The following is a 19,097-nucleotide window of genomic DNA, read 5'->3' on the forward strand; positions in this document are numbered from 1 at the left end:
ACACACACACACACACACACACACACACACACACACACACGCAACCACAAACCACATAGACTTACTCACTAGCCCAGCCTGGTTACCCAAGCACAATGCAGTATACTCTATAATAACCAGTTCTATGTATCAGATGCAAGAACTCACTCCCACATCCAGCTTCAGCTTCAGGGCAGGACACATTGCACTCAGCTGCCAAATGATAGTTTGAATTTGATATTAATCTTATGTAGTTCTTACTTTGATTTGACCTTCCTTTAGTTTGGTAAACAAATATTGTCCATAGCATCTTACACCCTTTGGAAGTACACTATATGACTTTCTGGTTTTCACAGCCTTTAACTGCACAGTAAGAATGACCCTTCACAGCTCTGAGAACAAACAAAGTCATCAAGGAGATTCTGCTCGCTTTTCCATAATGCTCGAATAACTCGATCAGTGCTTGTGATATGATTTTACTAAACCATTTGATGTGCAATTACATGGATACTCCTTTACATGACGGGAGATAAATAGGACTTGTAGTTTGGCACGGCTCCCTATTCCCTGCTGGAAGCACACTGGTGGCTCAGGGACAATGGACACATTCATGTCTCCAGACACATTTACTGCTTAAGTGCTCGTTGTGCTCAAGGGCGTTCAGTGGCCGCTGTATTCACTGTGGTGACCCAAGCCTCAGAGGACAGAGCCGGTGTCCCTGTGCCAAACAGAACTGCTGCCTGTCAGAGGTGGCTAACTACCACTGAGTGGCTGTGGAGGCTCCCTGGTCCACCTGATTCCACCTGTTATGGGTCTGGGACGTGACCAGGGCACTGAATGGTGAGTAAAGGCCCCTCAACTGGCCTTCAGGACAGAGACACCAGTCCAGTGCAGAGACACTGTAAGACCTTCCCTTTATTACAAATCAGGTCTACCATAAACACACATTCTCTCCATCTTTCTCCTTCTCTCTTTCTCCCTCTTTTTCTGTCTCTTTCTTACCCTCTCTCACACACGCCCGCACGCACTCAAGCACACACACACACACACACACACACACACACACACACACACACACACACACACACACACACACACACACACACACACACACACACACACACACACACACACACACACACACACACACACACACACACACACACACATGCTCCTGCTGAGATGGGGCTCCTGTGGCTTGCAGCAGTAATTGGTCTGGGCCTTCATTAGTAGCAGGACTGAGGGCTGTGACATGTCACAATGAAAGTGTGTGTGTTCAAGTGACTAGACTCCCTCCCTCAGCAGCCAGCTAACAAGTGAACACACCCCTTAACCCTATATTAACCAGCTCCATGTGTCTGTGAAGCAGACCTGCTCCTTGTCCACGACTTGTTTATCAACAGTGATATCACAGGATTGTCAATGAAAACCAGGCGCTAAGCTGTTCAAATGCTCACCAGCTATTCAAAAAGTTACACTCACATCCAAAGGCTTCATCTCTCTACCACCCTGTGATCAAACGTTATGTTGAATAGTCTGTGAGCGGCGCCGTACTCCTATGGCTGACCCTGTAAAACGACACATTTCACTGCACCTATCCAGTGTATGTGACAATAAAACATATATTTCAAAAATATATGTATACTCACACACACCTTGCAGTAGGTTTTGTTGAAGTAGTGGAGAGGGGCGGACAGCCTTGTGCTAACTGGCTAACTTTTTGGCTGGGGCTAGTCTGTTCGAGGCCAACTCTAGGCCATTCCATGTGTATGAGGTGAGCGTGAGGAAGGTGCTATGTAATGTGCTGTAGTTTGGAAATTGCTTTTGATGAATTAGACGTGGCACTTCGAAAGACTAAGAGGCCTTGAGAAGCTTGTTAACAGCCAAGTGAAGTAATGGAGCTTTTAATAAAACTGTGGGTTCACCCGCAATATTCACAGACCCAATCTGTCTGTCCTCTTCAGTCCAATTTCCAACCTCGTCATGCCTTTATTGAAAAAGAGTCTGCCATGTCGCTGCTGTACGGTAACTGCTCTCCTACGCACTGCCAGGACACTGAGTTCTAAAGCTGTAAATATAAATTGCTCAAACTCAAGGAGATTGTTTTGAATGACTTTAAGCTATGTATGGGATTCTAGTGGAAGTATCCAGACTGAGAAGGTTTACAAAGGTGCATTTTGTCTGCTTTAACATTAAGAGACATGAAGTCACTTCTTCCATGTTTAAAAGTCTCATTCAAGTTCCTCTATAAATCACTTTCAATGGGTTATTGGATTTAAATGGCTATATTTTGCTGTGAAATAATCCAATGCTTTCAGTATAAAGTGACAGTGCAGATTAAACTGGATTGAATTGTGATGCACAAACTCTCCTTGAACAGCTATCTTATTGACGGCACCTATTAGTCTTTTAATCTCTGAGCCAGGGCTTTATGTCGTGTGCTGAGTTTGTGGCGCGTTACCAAACTCTTTCAAGGGTTCTTGTCTTTCACCTTGTGTGTGGTCCTTTAGCAAAGAGGTTTTCCAAAGTTAAATGATGTTTACACAGTGGCACATTAGTTGTTTTGACTCTTTATTACATTGAACTGCACCTCTCTTTGTTTGCTTTGGGGACAGGGCCCATGGTCAGGGCTCATGTTGTTCCATTTGATTGTGTTTCCAGGGTGTTTAGTACGACGGGCCACAGCCGTGGCTGATCTTTGAACCCCAATCCCCAATCCCCAATCCCCTCTCCCCGTCTCCTGCAGCCTTGGGTGTTTGTTTCTGGACGACTCTGTAGATGATCAGTGTTATGATAGAGAGGTAGATTGTTGATGTTGTTGATGTTGTTGTAATGAGATGCTGGGTTGCCAGGATAAAGATGGTTAATGAGCGTGGAGAGCTTAGCCTGCAGAGGGATTCTTATTAAATAGAAATCCCTCCTTAAGACTGTTATCCTACTTGTGGTCGGCTGTAGAAGCCTGCAGCTAAAGTCCCTTCTGGAGTGGAGACAGGGAGAGAGGGACTCCAAGAAGCCAGGGCATTTGGGAAAGCAGCAGAGATCAGGAAAATGGTAACATGGGACTCTTCATTCATATAGTCATCTAACTATCATCTAGTTAGTCTTTATTATGTTTTATTATTGTTTGTTTCTTTGTAACAACACTTATTTTATTTACTTTTGATTTGATTGCAAGTCATAATGATCAAATGTAAGATTGTTAGCACAGTTATTTTATTTATTTATGTATTTTATGTAACATTTATTTAACTAGGCAAGTCAGTTAAGAACAAATTCTTATTTACAATGACGGCCAAACAAAAGGCAAATGAATGAGAGAGAAGGGCTAGAAACAAGGACCTGATTAGAAAGGGAATGAGACCTGTGCTAGAGACACAGTGGAGCAGAATGAAAGTTTATTTTTACAACAATGTTTATTGGGAACAGATATGTGCGATTTGAAAGAGAGGATATCCTGTCTTGTTTGAGAAGAATTTTATAAAGTGGAGATTTGTCCTAAACCTGTTTTCTTCCCTCAGATGTCATTTGAATAGCCGTACATACTGTAGCATGGCCTTCACATTACCACCAGAGGAGCATATTCACTAAACAATTATACGAGCAGAGGATGACCTGAAACCCAGTGTGGCTGTAGGCAAGCATGCACAAACACACAGAGAGGAACACAGAGAGGCACACAGAAAGGCACACAGAGAGGCACACAGAGAGGCACACAGAGAGGCACACATAGAGAGGCACACAGAGAGAGGCACACAGAGAGGCACACAGAAAGGCACACAGAGAGAGGCACACAGAGAGAGGCACACAGAGAGAGGCACACAGAGAGAGGCACACAGAGAGAGTCACACAGAGAGGCACACAGAGAGGCACACATAGAGAGACACACAGTGAGGCACACAGAGACACACAGAGAGAGACACACAGAGGCAAGCACGTACAACACACAGAGCGACACACAGAGAGACACACAGAGAGACACACAGAGAGACACACAGAGAGAGACACACAGAGATAGACACACAGAGAGAGACACACAGAGAGAGACACACAGAAAGAGACACACAGAAAGAGACAAGCACGTAGAGAGACACCGAGAGAGAGACACAGAGAGACACACAGAGAAACACAGATGAACAGAGGCAAGCACGTACATACACACAGAGACACTCACAGACATAGAGACAGACATAGACACTCCCTCCCACACACAAACTCCATCTACCCAATCCTTCACACCTGTGTGAGTGTGTGGTAACATTGGAGCTGATCAGAGCGATGATCCACCCAGCTGAGAAGGTTTAGTCTGAGACAAACAGTAGCCTGGAGTCACCATTTCTCCTCTCCTCTTTCCAGAGAGGAAGGAGCAAAAATAAATCAGTGAATGAATACAATATCGGACATGGTGACATGGTGACATTCCCTCATGTCTCCCTCAAAGGCATTGTGGGTTAAGGAAGCAAATTGAGCAAACCAACAAATTGAGTGGCATGGCCTAGGGAGGGGTTGCTGTGGTTTGTACTGCTGGGACAGGGCCCTTTGTTTGGCAGTCAGTGTGCATCTCACTGACTTACTGTCTCAGCCATGCACAAGGAGGGAGGGCTAAGGTATAGCATACCAGCAGTTTCTATAGAAACAGAGCTCAAGGATGGGATGTCTTTCTGTTTTTACAGTATGCTCTCTATCTCTCTGAGGTGACTATTTCCGGTTGAGTAATCATGTCATGGTACCGTATCCCCATTAGGAGAGACATGAGAGGAGTATGTGTGCCTGTCATCAGGGCTGTGACCTGTACACGCTCAACCTCTAGCAACAACAGCAGACCTACTGCTCCAACAGCTGAATCATCTTGGAAGACATGTCTCTTATCATTGGCCCTGCTGGTGTTTGATCTTCACTGAATGGCCTTAGATGAAGTGTCTTTATGTGTCCCCCAAAGCTGACCTGCAGCCCAGGGTTTACACACCGATGTTAGATTCAATTACTGACTCTGATCTCTGATAGGCCGCTGGTCTATAAAGGGCCTAATGAATGAGGCTAATGCAGCTCTGCTGTACCTTAGAGAATGTCTGGATTGAGTTAGTGCACTTTTCATATCGCGCACCATAGTGCTGCAATTGCATTTGGAGGCAGACTAACTCAATGTGCCGTCTGTCAAGGGGGCCGTCAGTGTGGAGACGCAGCAGCCCATTCAAAAAACACAGGCCACTCTATCAAGTTCCCCTCCTCCTCCTCACTTCAGTGATGAATAGTGTATGTGACCCATGCTTTTTCAATCAAGCACAGATCGCGCTCATTGCTAGTGCTTCTAAAAATACTCAAATACTCTATACAGCCTTTGTGTATTTCGATGTAGCAGTGAATGTTTCTCATATTCTTCGCTTGTTCTCTGTTCCGGTCACTCCTGTCTTCCACCTGCTCATGGACAGCGCTCTGCTCTGTGCGTCTCCTTGCTGTCCAGGAAGTTCTCTCCACCTGACCTCTAACCTCTGTCTGCCGCGTCCTGAACAAACAGCTAATTGTCTGGTTTCCTGTTTCGCCTAATGGGAGGGAGCAAACAGCCTATTTCAGGCTGTTTACAGAGCTCTGTCTCACCCTCGTTCTTTCTCGGTGTCTTACTCACTATTGTTTGTGTTGATCCTGTGAAAGAAGAATTTGCACTCTGCTACAGACATCAGAGATACACCGGTGTACTAGACTAGGAAAATGATATGCTAAAGTCCTGAATCGCCCAGACCCTTGATTTTCATGGAAATGTACGTCTTATGTTTCCACAATGTGCTTGACGCTACATGTTTGTGTATTTACTTTCAAGTTCTTCTGTGCAATGTAGAAAATACTGTAGGTTTCATTATATTCTGTTGAAATTGATGCACTTAAGGCTAATAGTTTTAGATACTGAGATGATTGGCTCAGACGACCCTATTTTGTCTATCACAAGCACCCACTACACAATCATGCAAAAATATGAACATGAACACACACATGCATGCACACACACGTGCACGCACTCAAGAACGCAATCACACATACACACAGCACTCAGACTAATCGACCTCTCTCTGAATAATAAGCTTAGTCAAAAAGGAACTCTCAATATCTAAACTTCTGTGTTGAATTAAATGGCTTGTTGCTTTGCCAGATGTGACTGTCTGCTCTGCTATCTGTATTGAATTATTCAGGCCGTTCCGGATCTTCTGTAGCTTTCATCTCAAGCCTGCATCGAGTTATATGAGAGATACTGTGTCTAACTGAAGCGTGAGACCGTAGGTCTGGAAGTCACAGGTTCAATTTCAGGCTACGCCCTAGGACGACAACGATACACATGAGTCTGCATTTTCTGCACATTTATTTGCATATGGATTTGAATATATTTTGTTTCAGGGGGAAAAAGGAAGGGAAAGCAGTAGCCTAGTTGAAGTAGACGGATAGATAGCTACACATTTAGACACTGTCAGTATACCAATGTTATAGTTTATTTATTACAGTGCTGACTAAGTGACTATTGACCAATGTATTCATTATCAACCCCTTAGTTGACAAAGTCACCGGTTGGTGCTGCACAAGGGGTGTGGTGATTAAATCTGTTCATTAAGTCAACAAAAAGGCGAGGAGGTGAGGGCTGTGTTTTTATTGATGTGGCAGGAAGTTTGGGGACTGCTTGATTCTGCTGCATCTGTAAATCTCACAGGCTGTTCACAGTGCTTCCTCTTTTAAAACACACACACACACGTGCTCCTCTCTGTTCCTCAGCATCGATTAAAAACACACTTCATCTCACTAACAGCCTATTAAGTGCCCCGGGGAATGAGGAGAGGGCGTAGTGAGTCGGGGGTGGGGGTGTTAATGACGGTGAGCTGTCGCCTGAGCCTGGCCCCTGCTTTACTCTGCTTCCCCGCTGAGGATCACAGAGACACAGTGTGGCAGACACACAGCCAACCTGACAGGGACCATGACACACAGTCGACCTGACAGGACCCACGTCACACAGCCAACCTGACAGGACCCATGACACACAGCCAACCTGACAGGACCCATGCCACACAGCCAACCTGACAGGACCCATGACACATAGCCAACCTGACAGGACCCATGCCACACAGCCAACCTGACAGGACCCATGACACACAGCCAACCTGACAGGACCCATGACACACAGCCAACCTGACAGGACCCATGACACACAGCCAACCTGACAGGACCCATGACACACAGCCAACCTGATAGGACCCATGACACACAGCCAACCTGACAGGACCCATGACACACAGCCAACCTGACAGGACCCATGCCACACAGCCAACCTGACAGGACCCATGACACACAGCCAACCTGACAGGACCCATGCCACACAGCCAACCTGACAGGGACCATGACACACAGTCGACCTGACAGGACCCACGTCACACAGCCAACCTGACAGGACCCATGACACACAGCCAACCTGACAGGACCCATGACACACAGCCAACCTGATAGGACCCATGACACACAGCCAACCTGACAGGACCCATGCCACACAGCCAACCTGACAGGACCCATGACACACAGCCAACCTGATAGGACCCATGCCACACAGCCAACCTGACAGGACCCACGTCACACAGCCAACCTGACAGGACCCATGACACACAGCCACCCTGACAGGACCCATGACACACAGCCAACCTGACAGGACCCACGTCACACAGCCAACCTGACAGGACCCATGACACACAGCCGACCAGACAGGACCCATGACACACAGCCAACCTGACAGGACCCACGACACACAGCCGACCTGACAGGACCCACGACACACAGCCGACCAGACAGGACCCACGACACACAGCTGACCGGACGGGACCCACGACACACAGCCGACCTGACACGACACACAGCCGACCTGACAGGACACACAGCCGACCTGACAGGACCCACGACACACAGCCGACCAGACAGGACCCACGACACACAGCTGACCGGACGGGACCCACGACACACAGCCGACCTGACACGACACACAGCCGACCTGACAGGACCCACGACACACAGCCGACCAGACAGGACCCACGACACACAGCTGACCGGACGGGACCCACGACACACAGCCGACCTGACACGACACACAGCCGACCTGACAGGACCCACGACACACAGCCAACCGGACAGGACCCACGACACACAGCCCTCTGAGCCAAAGTGGATCGCCTGCTCTGATCAGTGCATGCTGGTCCTAGAAAGCGCCTCACCCTCTTTTCTGATAAGGGCCCTATAAGCCAAATGATTTGCCAATAGGGAGAAGAGTAATTGTCTTGTCGATCGCAGACTTTCCTTTGATGTGGACGCTGTTGGCTTCTGATGTAAAAATGTATCCAGGATGATTATCATGATTACAGCTACCTACCGCCCACTCCCACCCCCCAATCTCAATTTCCTATTTAGTCTTTAGGATTGATTGGAAACAGCTTAGTGTAATGTCTCTGGCCAGGGTAATCATGTGTGCGACTGCTGCTCGGGAAATCAACATGCAATTTGCTTATCCTCTCATAAAGATTCTGACCCTCTTAGAGGAATCCTACTTTTATCTGAAATCCATTCTCTGGGCAATTGAGTTGTTGGTCATCTATTTCTCTGCTTTTGCACTTACTCCTTTCATATCCTAAATTAGGGGTCTGACAAATAGATCTTGTAGGCTACTGTATGAGTTGGATGTGTGTGTTTGTGCAATATTTTTGATGAAGCACAACTAATGATATCTTGGTTTTTAATTTTTCTTTACAGAATTTTGAGCAACAATCGGATCAGGGTTCTGAGAAATGGATCCTTTCTTGGACTAAACGCCTTGGAGAAACTGTGAGTACGCTTGTCATTTTCACATCATCTGATTCTGTGCTGGGGTCTCACTCACAAGTTCAACATTGGCAGGTTTAAAGACAACAGGTTAGCTGCTGTATGCTTGGAGCTCATATGGCCCCACAGAGACAGGGGGTCAGGGAGATCTATGCATCTTGCAGCTCGGCTATCCAGTGGGCTGGCTTCAGCAGGGAAGATGAAATACTGAGACTGGTTATTTATGTGAAAAGATTGCATAATTACACCACCATCCATCATTATCAGGGAAGCCCTGCTCTACAGGACAAGATAAGGGGATCCATGGGAGGAGCAGGCTGTTGGCGCTGCCTGCACTGCCTGCTGCTCAGACCGAGGCAGCCGGCTGGCTGGCTGGCTGGTTTATACTATGGAGGTAGGGTCTCAGTGCCTAGCTAGTTCACTGGCTGTTTATTGTCTTTCCTTACAGCTTAGATGACAGTTGAGTCCTCTGAGGATTTGATCTTCATCAGTGGCACAAAATGTCCCTGCTGTTGTCAACATAAGAACACAAATATAAAGGCTGAGTGACACTGATGAAGGGAGTTTTACATTGCGTCAACAAAATGAGAGTATACAGTGTTGTAGTGTACAGTATGTATGAAATGGGGCCAACAACTGTGCATGTCTAGGAGGCAGCAGTTTTGGGGGAGGGTCGGGGGCGAGGAGGTGCTTAAGCAATATTAGTTCCACATGTCAGTGAGCTGCCACACATGAAGTTAACAAGCTTTTCCAAAATGTTGAAAGAAAGACAAATATGGTAATTCGCTGCAGTTGTTAGCTTGTTAGTACCTACCTACTGGATCTCAAACCAGACATGCCAGGTCTGGAAAAAAAGAGCTACATTTGCAGAAACTGCTAGACCCTCTGTTATTGTCTGCCGTGTGAGCTACGCCAGGCAAGAAAACCTGTGACCGTGTTCTTACCTTCTTCTTAGGCTCTCTATTACCCAGAGGAGAAATCCGAGTTAGATCCTCAACCATTACAAGCTTCGTTTGCTCACCTTTATGACCTGTGTTGTTAGACCCTTTAGCTGAGATTTGATTAGTGGTATGGGGCTTTGGCAAACTAAAGGCTTGAGCAGAACTGTTTGTTTGATGTAAAATGAGATGATATTGCTTGTTTTTGCAAGTGCAGAAAAGACCCCCCAGAGTGCCCTGGGCTAGTGGGGTGAGTAACCTGAGCTTGCCCATTAACAGGCCCTTATACCTGGGACAGTGGTAAAACTAGCAGGGGGTAAGGGACTGAGCAGGCCTGCAGGACTACAGTACAACTCTGACCCAGTGAGAGAGACACAGAACCCAGAACAAACACACACACACACCATTAATGAAAATTGTACAATTTTCACATATGGAAAATCACATGAAAACATGTCAAATGTATGTGGTTTTTCTGTAAGGGTGCACACACAACCAGACACACACACTCAGCAGGAGCTGTGGGCGTCTGCTGCAAAAGATGACATAATGTAAATCACTCAGGGCTCGTTTCACTCCTCTGCTCAGACCTCTGACCTTCACCGGCCCTCTGACTCACTGCACTGGAGGTCTGCTCACTCATCTTGAGCTTCACACTCTGTAATTCAGCATTTCATGACTTTCACTTAAAATTGTCTTCATATTAAAATATCCCACCTTGACATAATTCAAAATCCAACCGGGCGCAGATGGATAGGAACGGATTCATGTGAAGTAAAAAAACAAAATGGTTCTAGCTTGTTGTCCACCTACTGTGCTCCTACCCCTGCGAGCTGCTGGGTTGTTTTGTTTTGTTTCTATCTTGGTCACCATTCAGGTCTGCTCATTATTTCCAGCCTGTTGTCTACATGTGCTTGTCATTTGGTCCAGTGGCTAGCAGTTACTCATATACTGTATGTGGTCAGCGGAGTAATCAGAGGCCAGCCCACGAGGGCCGGGTAACACACACTAGGGAATAACACCACAGCAGTCCTTCCTTAAATTCAGGAGGGCAACCAGACAGATTTCAGTGTATCTCAGTCTCAACTTCAGTGTCCGTCTACCTCCTGTGTGTGTGTCCTATTATGGGCATCCCGAACTCCCCCATGCATAATTTCCAGAAGTCGATGTCTAAACAGACCTGCTGTCCCTCTCAGCCTACTCAGCCATGTTTGAAACAGAAGTCCAAGCAGAGGCAGAGCTGAGTATAATCAGAGCTGTACTGTTATGAGTATGAAAGCACAGCTACAGGGCAGGAACCCCTCCTCCATTCAGAGCAGAGCAGGTCTTTCCTAAGGCCAAACATCCTCAAAACTGCTAATGCCTTCATAAACTTCCAACTTGCCAAGCCACCCAAGTGCAGAGAGCAATTTAGCATTGTTTGTTTACCCTCTTACAGGATATCTGTGTGTTGTGCTGCAGTTCTTTTTGAAAGGTTTGTATCCCAATATCTACAGTTGTATCTACTGCATACTTCCGCGTTCTAGTGTACAACACAGCTTTCTATTGTACACACACACACACACACACACACACACACACACACACACACACACACACACACACACACACACACACACACACACACACACACACACACACACACACACACGCACACGCACACGCATACACACAAATACAATCTCACACACCTTTCCTTGTACCCCCACCTCCTCACAGCACACCCTCTCTGATGGGAGCTGACGCAGGCCCTAACGAGGCGGGTCCACTAACGAGCAGGGACCTTTATGAGTTGTGGACAGATCCCAGCAGCCTGTCCTGCACTGATTTGAGGCGAAGTAATGAGAATAATGAGCAGAGAGGGGGTCTGGCTCGTGTCCAACTGGCCCCCACTGCACCATGGGACACAGGACAGCCAGGGCACAAGGGGCCCTCATTACCAGCCTGCTCACCCTACAGGGAGAGATGGTGCACAAAGGGAGAGGGAGAACAGAGGGGAGAGGTAAAGTGGAGTGGTAGAGAGTGGATAGGTGAAGGAGCAGGAGCACTGTGGTGGACAGGAAAGGAAGAGCTAAGTTAGCTGCATGGGATTGGGTCTGCCAAGCAGGATGAAGCCAGTTCACAGCCTTTTCAAAAGTCACTGTTGGACGTGATCCTTCCTGACCTATACATTTCCTTCATAGCCAATAACAGCCATTCATAGTTATTCTAACCATGGTTTGTCTGTAAGAAATGTTTGGTTTGCAGTGTGCTGTTTTATCTCTTTTTACCCTCACTTCCTGCCTAGTTGAAGCCACTTCAGCTAAGAACAGGAAATGCACACTTGTTGGTGATTTATATAGAAGGCTAAGAATGAGGGGATGTTTGCATTGAAAGTACTGGTCATCATAAGTCAAGAAGGGCATGGGAATCTGTAGATGTGGAGAGGGAGACAGTATAGCAGAGGGTTAATGTCCTTGATATGATTTAAATAAATCTACTGTGTCTCTGAAATACTGTGTCCTATTCATTCATATTTGTCCTGATAACATCAGTTATATAAAGTAGAGGCAGAAGCCTCTCAAGCTGTGCTTGAGCCCTGCTGAAGCAGACCTTGAAATCGTCTCTGCCATTCTGAGAAGTCAGGGTTAGGAACTAGGCCAAGTTAAACAACTTTACCATCCAACGCAGTGGAAGTGGAGACGAAATGGCTAAAGATGGTATGAAGGCTGTTGGTTAAAGAGAATGAGTGCACCAGCAGTTTCCCTTATATAAAGTCTTGTTGTTTTCTTTGGTGGGGGAGATTAACATTATTTCCACAGAGGCTAAGCAAATTATACCTTGATGAGTGGGAGTAGTGCAGAGGTGGGCACTGCTTTGCCCTGTAAATCCAGAGGTGGCTGTGGCTAGGAGCCCTGCTGTCTAGACCCTCTGGGCACAGCAGAGCAGAGCCCAGATCCAGGCTGCAGGAATGCTCTGATTTCAGCCATCCTCCCAAAAACAACCTGAACTCCTGACTGGAGCAGAGATGGCTGGACACAGGAGTCTCATTTCTCACTAACCAAACAAATGAGCGTTTGTGTTGTTACCTTTTCCTGCATACGCTTTTGAATGGCCCCTGTGAGGCAACAGCCACTTAATGAATGTGCGTGACATGAGAAGGTCGAGTGAGGAAGGGGTTAAGCGTGCTATAGAGTGGAAACAAAAAGAGGGGGGTACTGTTGGAGTTGATAGACTCCAGATGTGTCTGGGAGATAAACTGAAGGAACGGGGAGTGTTTGTATTGTAAGCTTAACTCAATCGTGGCTCTAGGGGTTTATTGAAACGGCGAGCAAGTCCTCTCCTAAGCTCATTACTAAACAGAATTCTTCATATGCCAGTGGTTCTTAAACGCACATGCAGCAAATTTGATATGATTTCAATGGCTTTTTCCTTCATAAATTCTTGAGGCCCCCCCCCCCCCCCCACTTCCGTTCTCACTCCGTTTCTGCTTTCCTCTTTGCATCTCCCCCTCTCCCAGTCCTCTCGGGCTCTCTACCGGACAGTCCCACCACCCCTCTCTTTCTCTCAGTACTCCTCTACTCGCTGTAGTCCGCCCACTGGATGCATTTTCTCACATCGCCTGTGATTGTGCTCCTTTTCATTGATATTTTGTATGAACAACATTGTTTACCAGTTCGTTCCCTATGGTAGAGTTGGTCCACTCCTAACTCTGAATGAAGTATTTCCGGACTTCTGTCTGCAACCTCATTGGCAGAGCGGTGGAGGAGGTCGCCTATTTCTGCTTTTGTTTTTGTCTGCTTTTCAAATAATGTTATGGATTTACTACATTTTCATATTTTCACTGCCTGTTTTATTAGAACCATTCTGTTCATTTACTGCTGAAAACTGTAGAATATAAGAGCTGGCTGGTTTCCAGGACTAATATCTCCACACTGTTATGATAGTCCTACACAGGGGGACAGTTGTTCATATACAAACAGGGAAAAGTAGCCAACAAGAAATACAAAAAATAAATCACCCCGTGCATTATAAATGAATGACCTCTATACTATACTGTCTATACTGTTGACATAAAGTGAATTGTAGTCAATTCACCCAATTTCGTGGGTGAAGTTGTGTATAACAGTGTTGCTAACAGTACCTCATGCATACTAATGGAAATCAAGAGAAGAGCCAAAGTGGGTATTGCCTCCCTTTTGTCATCTAGCCCTGTTCCTTCCAGAACCCAGAGTTGGAGTCAGTAAATCCACAGAGTTTTCCTTGGCAGAATAATCTCCAGTACCCCTAGCAGCAGACTGTAGAAACCTATAATCAACCTAGGAAATGTTACACTTCAAATAAAAGTATACACGGCTATTTCAGTACATCCTTTCCCCAACTAGCGTGCAGTTTGTACCACAGTTTAAATGAATGCCAGTCATGGCCAGAGCTGTGGCCAGATTCCTTCAGGACAGTTAACTCTAAAGCTCTGTGACATGGCAGGGTTGATATTACCCAGTGTTAGAACAGGCTCCTTTTCAGTTGCACCCAACATCAGATGTAACCCTATGTACCTTCAGGTGAAACATTACTTACAGCATGATTTTAAATCACCTGGATGTTTTTCTTAATGGTATTTCCAACTGAGGGTTGTATGTATGTGCCAGTAGTCTCTTTTGATTGTGTTTTCAAGGGTAATGATGGGGCTTGTTTATTATTTGTTATTAGCAGGTCATTATTGTTATGACAGAAAAGGCTGCATGCAGTGGGGTAGAACTGCAACTCTGGACTGTAGGACAAACCGACATGGCTAAAGCAACTGGTTTCCAGATGCACACGAGCTAATGTTGATTAGGGATCTAATCTGAGGGGAACCAGACAAAGAAAATAAAGAAAATAATCTGTGGAAGGGGCAGGAAAGCAGGAAATTAGTAGGAAAACAAGAGCTCGGCAGATCGTGGTTTCCTGTTTTGGGGGAAGGCAGGAGTAGGTTTGGGGGCTGTGTTACAGAGCCCCCATTGTGAGCAAGTGTGTTGAGGAGTGGGGGGGGGGGCATTACACAGGGCCACCCCCCATCCCCACCTGCCCCTCCCTACAGGGGAAAAGCAGCTAGTAAAAAAAATGAGAAATAGGAAACTGTAAAAAAAAGAGCAAGGGCCTCTGTGCTGGAGACACCAACGAGACAGGAAATGACACGCGGCACAAAAATGGTCTCCACTGACCTCTGTCGGGACCAAGGTGCCAGTTAACATTTAAGTCCCTCTTTCTTTCTTTGTCTCATTATGAACAACCAAACAAACATTTGTTTCATAGCTCGGAAGGTTGATAGTGTGACCTGGTTGTGCATCTGCAGATAGGTACAGTATAGAAAATGGGGAATGAAATACCTTTTCTCTCTACTTATAAAAACCTTATCCCCAATTGAGTGAATTCCAGTCTGGGTGATAGTGAATGGCTGTTCCGTGGCTTCAGTCATTCTCCCATTGCTCACCAGGGCTATGGCCTGAACAATGTCACTGGAGCACTCCATCCCCTGCCACAGTGGGCCTGATAATGGAGCACTCCATCCCCTGCCACAGTGGGCCTGATAATGGAGCACTCCATCCCCTGCCACAGTGGGCCTGATAATGGAGCACTCCATCCCCTGCCACAGTGGGCCTGATAATGGAGCACTCCATCCCCTGCCACAGTGGGCCTGATAATGGAACACTCCATCCCCTGCCACAGTGGGCCTGTTAATGGAGCACTCCATCCCCTGCCACAGTGGGCCTGATAATGGAGCACTCCATCCCCTGCCACAGTGGGCCTGATAATGGAGCACTCCATCCCTTGCCACAGTGGGCCTGATAATGGAGCACTCCATCCCCTGCCACAGTGGGCCTGATAATGGAACATTCCATCCCCTGCCACAGTGGGCCTGATAATGGAGCACTCCATCCCCTGCCACAGTGGGCCTGATAATGGAGCACTCCATCCCCTGCCACAGTGGGCCTGATAATGGAGCACTCCATCCCCTGCCACAGTGGGCCTATAATGGAGCACTCCATCCCCTGCCACAGAGGGCCTGATAATGGAGCACTCCATCCCTTGCCACAGTGGGCCTGATAATGGAGCACTCCATCCCTTGCCACAGTGGGCCTGATAATGGAACACTCCATCCCCTGCCACAGTGGGCCTGATAATGGAACACCCCATCCCCTGCCACAGTGGGCCTGATAATGGAAAACTCTACAGCCTGAAGCGCTATACAGCAGTCGTCTTAATTATGACCCTCTTGCTTCCCTGCGAGCACGTCCGGTCCAGTCCCAGACAGGAAGGACTCTTCAGAGCAGCACAGGATCAGCCCCATTGATTGGGAGAAGACTTGAAAAAAAATACAGTCTTTAATGGCAGCCTCTGGTGTTAGGCCCAGTTGAAGAACACAATGGCTCTTTTTAGACTGGCTGTGGGTTGGATGCTGTCAAAGCCCAATCATATGGGCCACATGTGGTGTAGGGGATAAAGCACTGGGCTTAAAGGGATGTTGGTTACAAATCCATTTGGGAATCAGTTATTTTTCCTTTCAACATTTTTTTGTTGTTGACATTTTGATGCAGATTGTCAGGTTATCAGTCTTTCGCCTCCATGTCCTATAGTCACAGGCACACAGGAGAGCTTGACCTGTTTTTGCTCTGGCCATGGTATTACTACTGCCGTAAGTCAGAAGTTTGATTTCATATTTATTTCAAGTATGTTTGTTCTACACCTTTAAGGGACGATAAGTGAAAGTGGGAGATGGTGGATAAGAGTCCATATAAGGGAGGGAAAAGTACACTTCAACATTTCTTGTGTTTGTTATTGGGACCCCAATGATAAGAACATACCCAACATCACATTCCAGATCCACAGAAGACCTACGACTGCAATTCCATGCTAGTATGTTTCAAGGTGAAATACATTGAGCATTTGCATTTGACATTTCTTCAGACATTGTTTATGCTGCTGGTGACAGCTGCTGTCATCAGTGTGAGGGCCAGTGAGCTGTGAAGTCGATGTCTGGGAGAGTGCTGCCTCAGAGGGCAGAAGGAAGTCATCGCCTGGGTGCGTGGCCTGCTGGGCCTGCATGGGTCTGCATGGCTCTGTTGACTCTGGTGCTCTCCTCCACATTCACCAGCTCGGTGATAAGAGAGTGTATTGGAGTGCCCGACTGTTGATACTCATAGACCTAAAGCACACACTGCTCTGCCCCTTCTAAGGCTGTGTATGAAAGGGCAGATTGTTGAGAGTATAGATGTATGGGTGCACATGGGACTTGATTTACTATCTGAAGACTGCTGTTGACCCATTGGGCATCAGGTTCACCTCCTGAGAAGGAACATGTGCAGGGGACTTAAGAAGACCAGAGTGCCAGTGTGTCTCTGTGGTAGAGAGTGTGTGTGTCTCTAGCACAGTACCGTAGTACATGCCAGTATGTGTATACCCAGCAAACCGGGAACATTCCCAGAACATTAGCTAAGATTCCATTTATAAGGGTTGTATCTAACATTCAAATGCAAACATCCCAAAAACACAAATGTTTTTAACATAAAATATCTTTGGAATGTTCTCCTAACTTTCACCTTAAATGTGGTGCACAACATCTGTAACAACCACACAGAACATTCCCCAAAAGTTCTAATTAGGTTTCCAGGTAATGTAACAACACAATGTAGCAGTAATGTTTTCCCAGCAAACCAAAATTGGTTCTGGAAAATTCCCAGAACATAAATTAGGTTGCAGCAAATGTTCTCATAACACAAAAACTGTCTAAAAACATTCACTTGTTAGAAGAATGATCCCAGAACACATTTAGTCTATTCTTTAAAGGTACCCAGATTTTTTTTTTTGGGGGGGGGGCATTGTGTAGTTATGACAAGATATAGGTTCCCAAAACACTAAAACTGTCCAGTTGTGCTGACTTTCAGATAATGTTTGTATCAGGGTGCAGAAAACATTCCTTTCATGTTGCTAGAATGTTGACAGAACAGCATTTCTGACTTCTTTAAAGGCTCCCAGAACATTTCATTAAGTTATGGGAGTTGCCTGAGATGTCACAATAATATTCTTGTGATATTCACACAGGTTGTACAGAACATTCCCACAACCGTCTCAGCATGCAAATGTTTTGCTCTTTAAAGCATATTGTAATACATCCCCATTGTATTTCTATCCAGATAAAAATAGCAATTAACATTTGAGGACAGGTGATATGGAACACATGGTATTTTCATTTCATTCATAGGACATTTGAACAGCATTTAATCATACAGACACAACCATATTTTTTACACGTCATATGTTGACAAGCTGAAAATGTGGGGTTTGAAACTGCAATGTTTGGTTCCCAAGCCAAGTTTTTTTATCCCAAGCCAGCATTCAATCATACATCCCAGACATCCGCACGACTGGACAGTTTTTGTGTTATGAGAACATTTGCCACGACCAAACGAATGTTCTGGGAACTTTCACAGAACCAATTTTGGTTTGCTGGGTATATTCTGTGGTTCTTGGTGTATCTCTATGGCAAAATGTAAGTATGTATGTGTGTCTACGAGGAAAAGTGTAGGCTATGTCTATGTCACAGGAGGTTGGTGGGATCTTAATTGGGGAGGACGCGCTTGGGGTAATGTCTGTAGCGGAATAAGTGGAATGGTATCAAATATATCAAACACATCGTTTTCATGTGTTTGATGCCTTTCCATTCGCACCATTCAATCCGTTATTATGAGCCGTCCTCCCCTCAGCACCCTCCTGTGGAGATTGTGTGTGTGTGTGTGCGGTGCAGTAAGTGTGTGTCTGAGACTCAGTAGTCACCATGAGGGAGGAAGTGGTGGGCAGTGCCCTGACTTTCATCACGGTGCTAACGAGCCCCGGGACACGCCAGGCTGGAAACAGTAGCATTGTTCTCCCCTCCCTGGGCAACAGCTCCAACGCGACTTCTGACTCTCTCTCTCTCACACACACACACACACACACACACACACACACACACACACACACACACACACACACACACACACACACACACACACACACACACACACACACACACACACACACACACACACACAGACACACATAAACAGACAAACACACACACACACACACACACACACACACACACACACACACACACACACACACACACACACACACACACACACACACACACACACACACACACACACACACACACACACACACACACACACACACACACATAAACAGACAAACACATTGTAATTTTCACTCTCACACACTCAGACATTTTGTTAATGCAAGGGATTTCTTACCAAACAGATATGGCAAGGTAGCGCAGTTCTGTTAGCACTCTGGTCAGGGTAAACTTTCACCTCTGTAAAAAGCTGTGAA

The 19,097-nt window shown here is 46.3% G+C and overlaps 1 protein-coding gene across 1 annotated transcript in view; it reads left to right on the plus strand.

Moving 5' to 3' along the window:
- Positions 1-19,097, plus strand: part of adgra2 (adhesion G protein-coupled receptor A2) — a 54,978-nt gene that overhangs the window by 11,966 nt on the left and 23,915 nt on the right. The window contains exon 3 of the mRNA XM_064937320.1: positions 8,740-8,811. Coding sequence (XP_064793392.1) covers positions 8,740-8,811 — 72 coding nt within the window. The remainder of the gene's footprint in view (positions 1-8,739; positions 8,812-19,097) is intronic.

The sequence above is a fragment of the Oncorhynchus masou genome, chromosome 25 (genome assembly GCF_036934945.1).
Source record: "Oncorhynchus masou masou isolate Uvic2021 chromosome 25, UVic_Omas_1.1, whole genome shotgun sequence".
Taxonomy (NCBI): domain Eukaryota; kingdom Metazoa; phylum Chordata; class Actinopteri; order Salmoniformes; family Salmonidae; genus Oncorhynchus; species Oncorhynchus masou.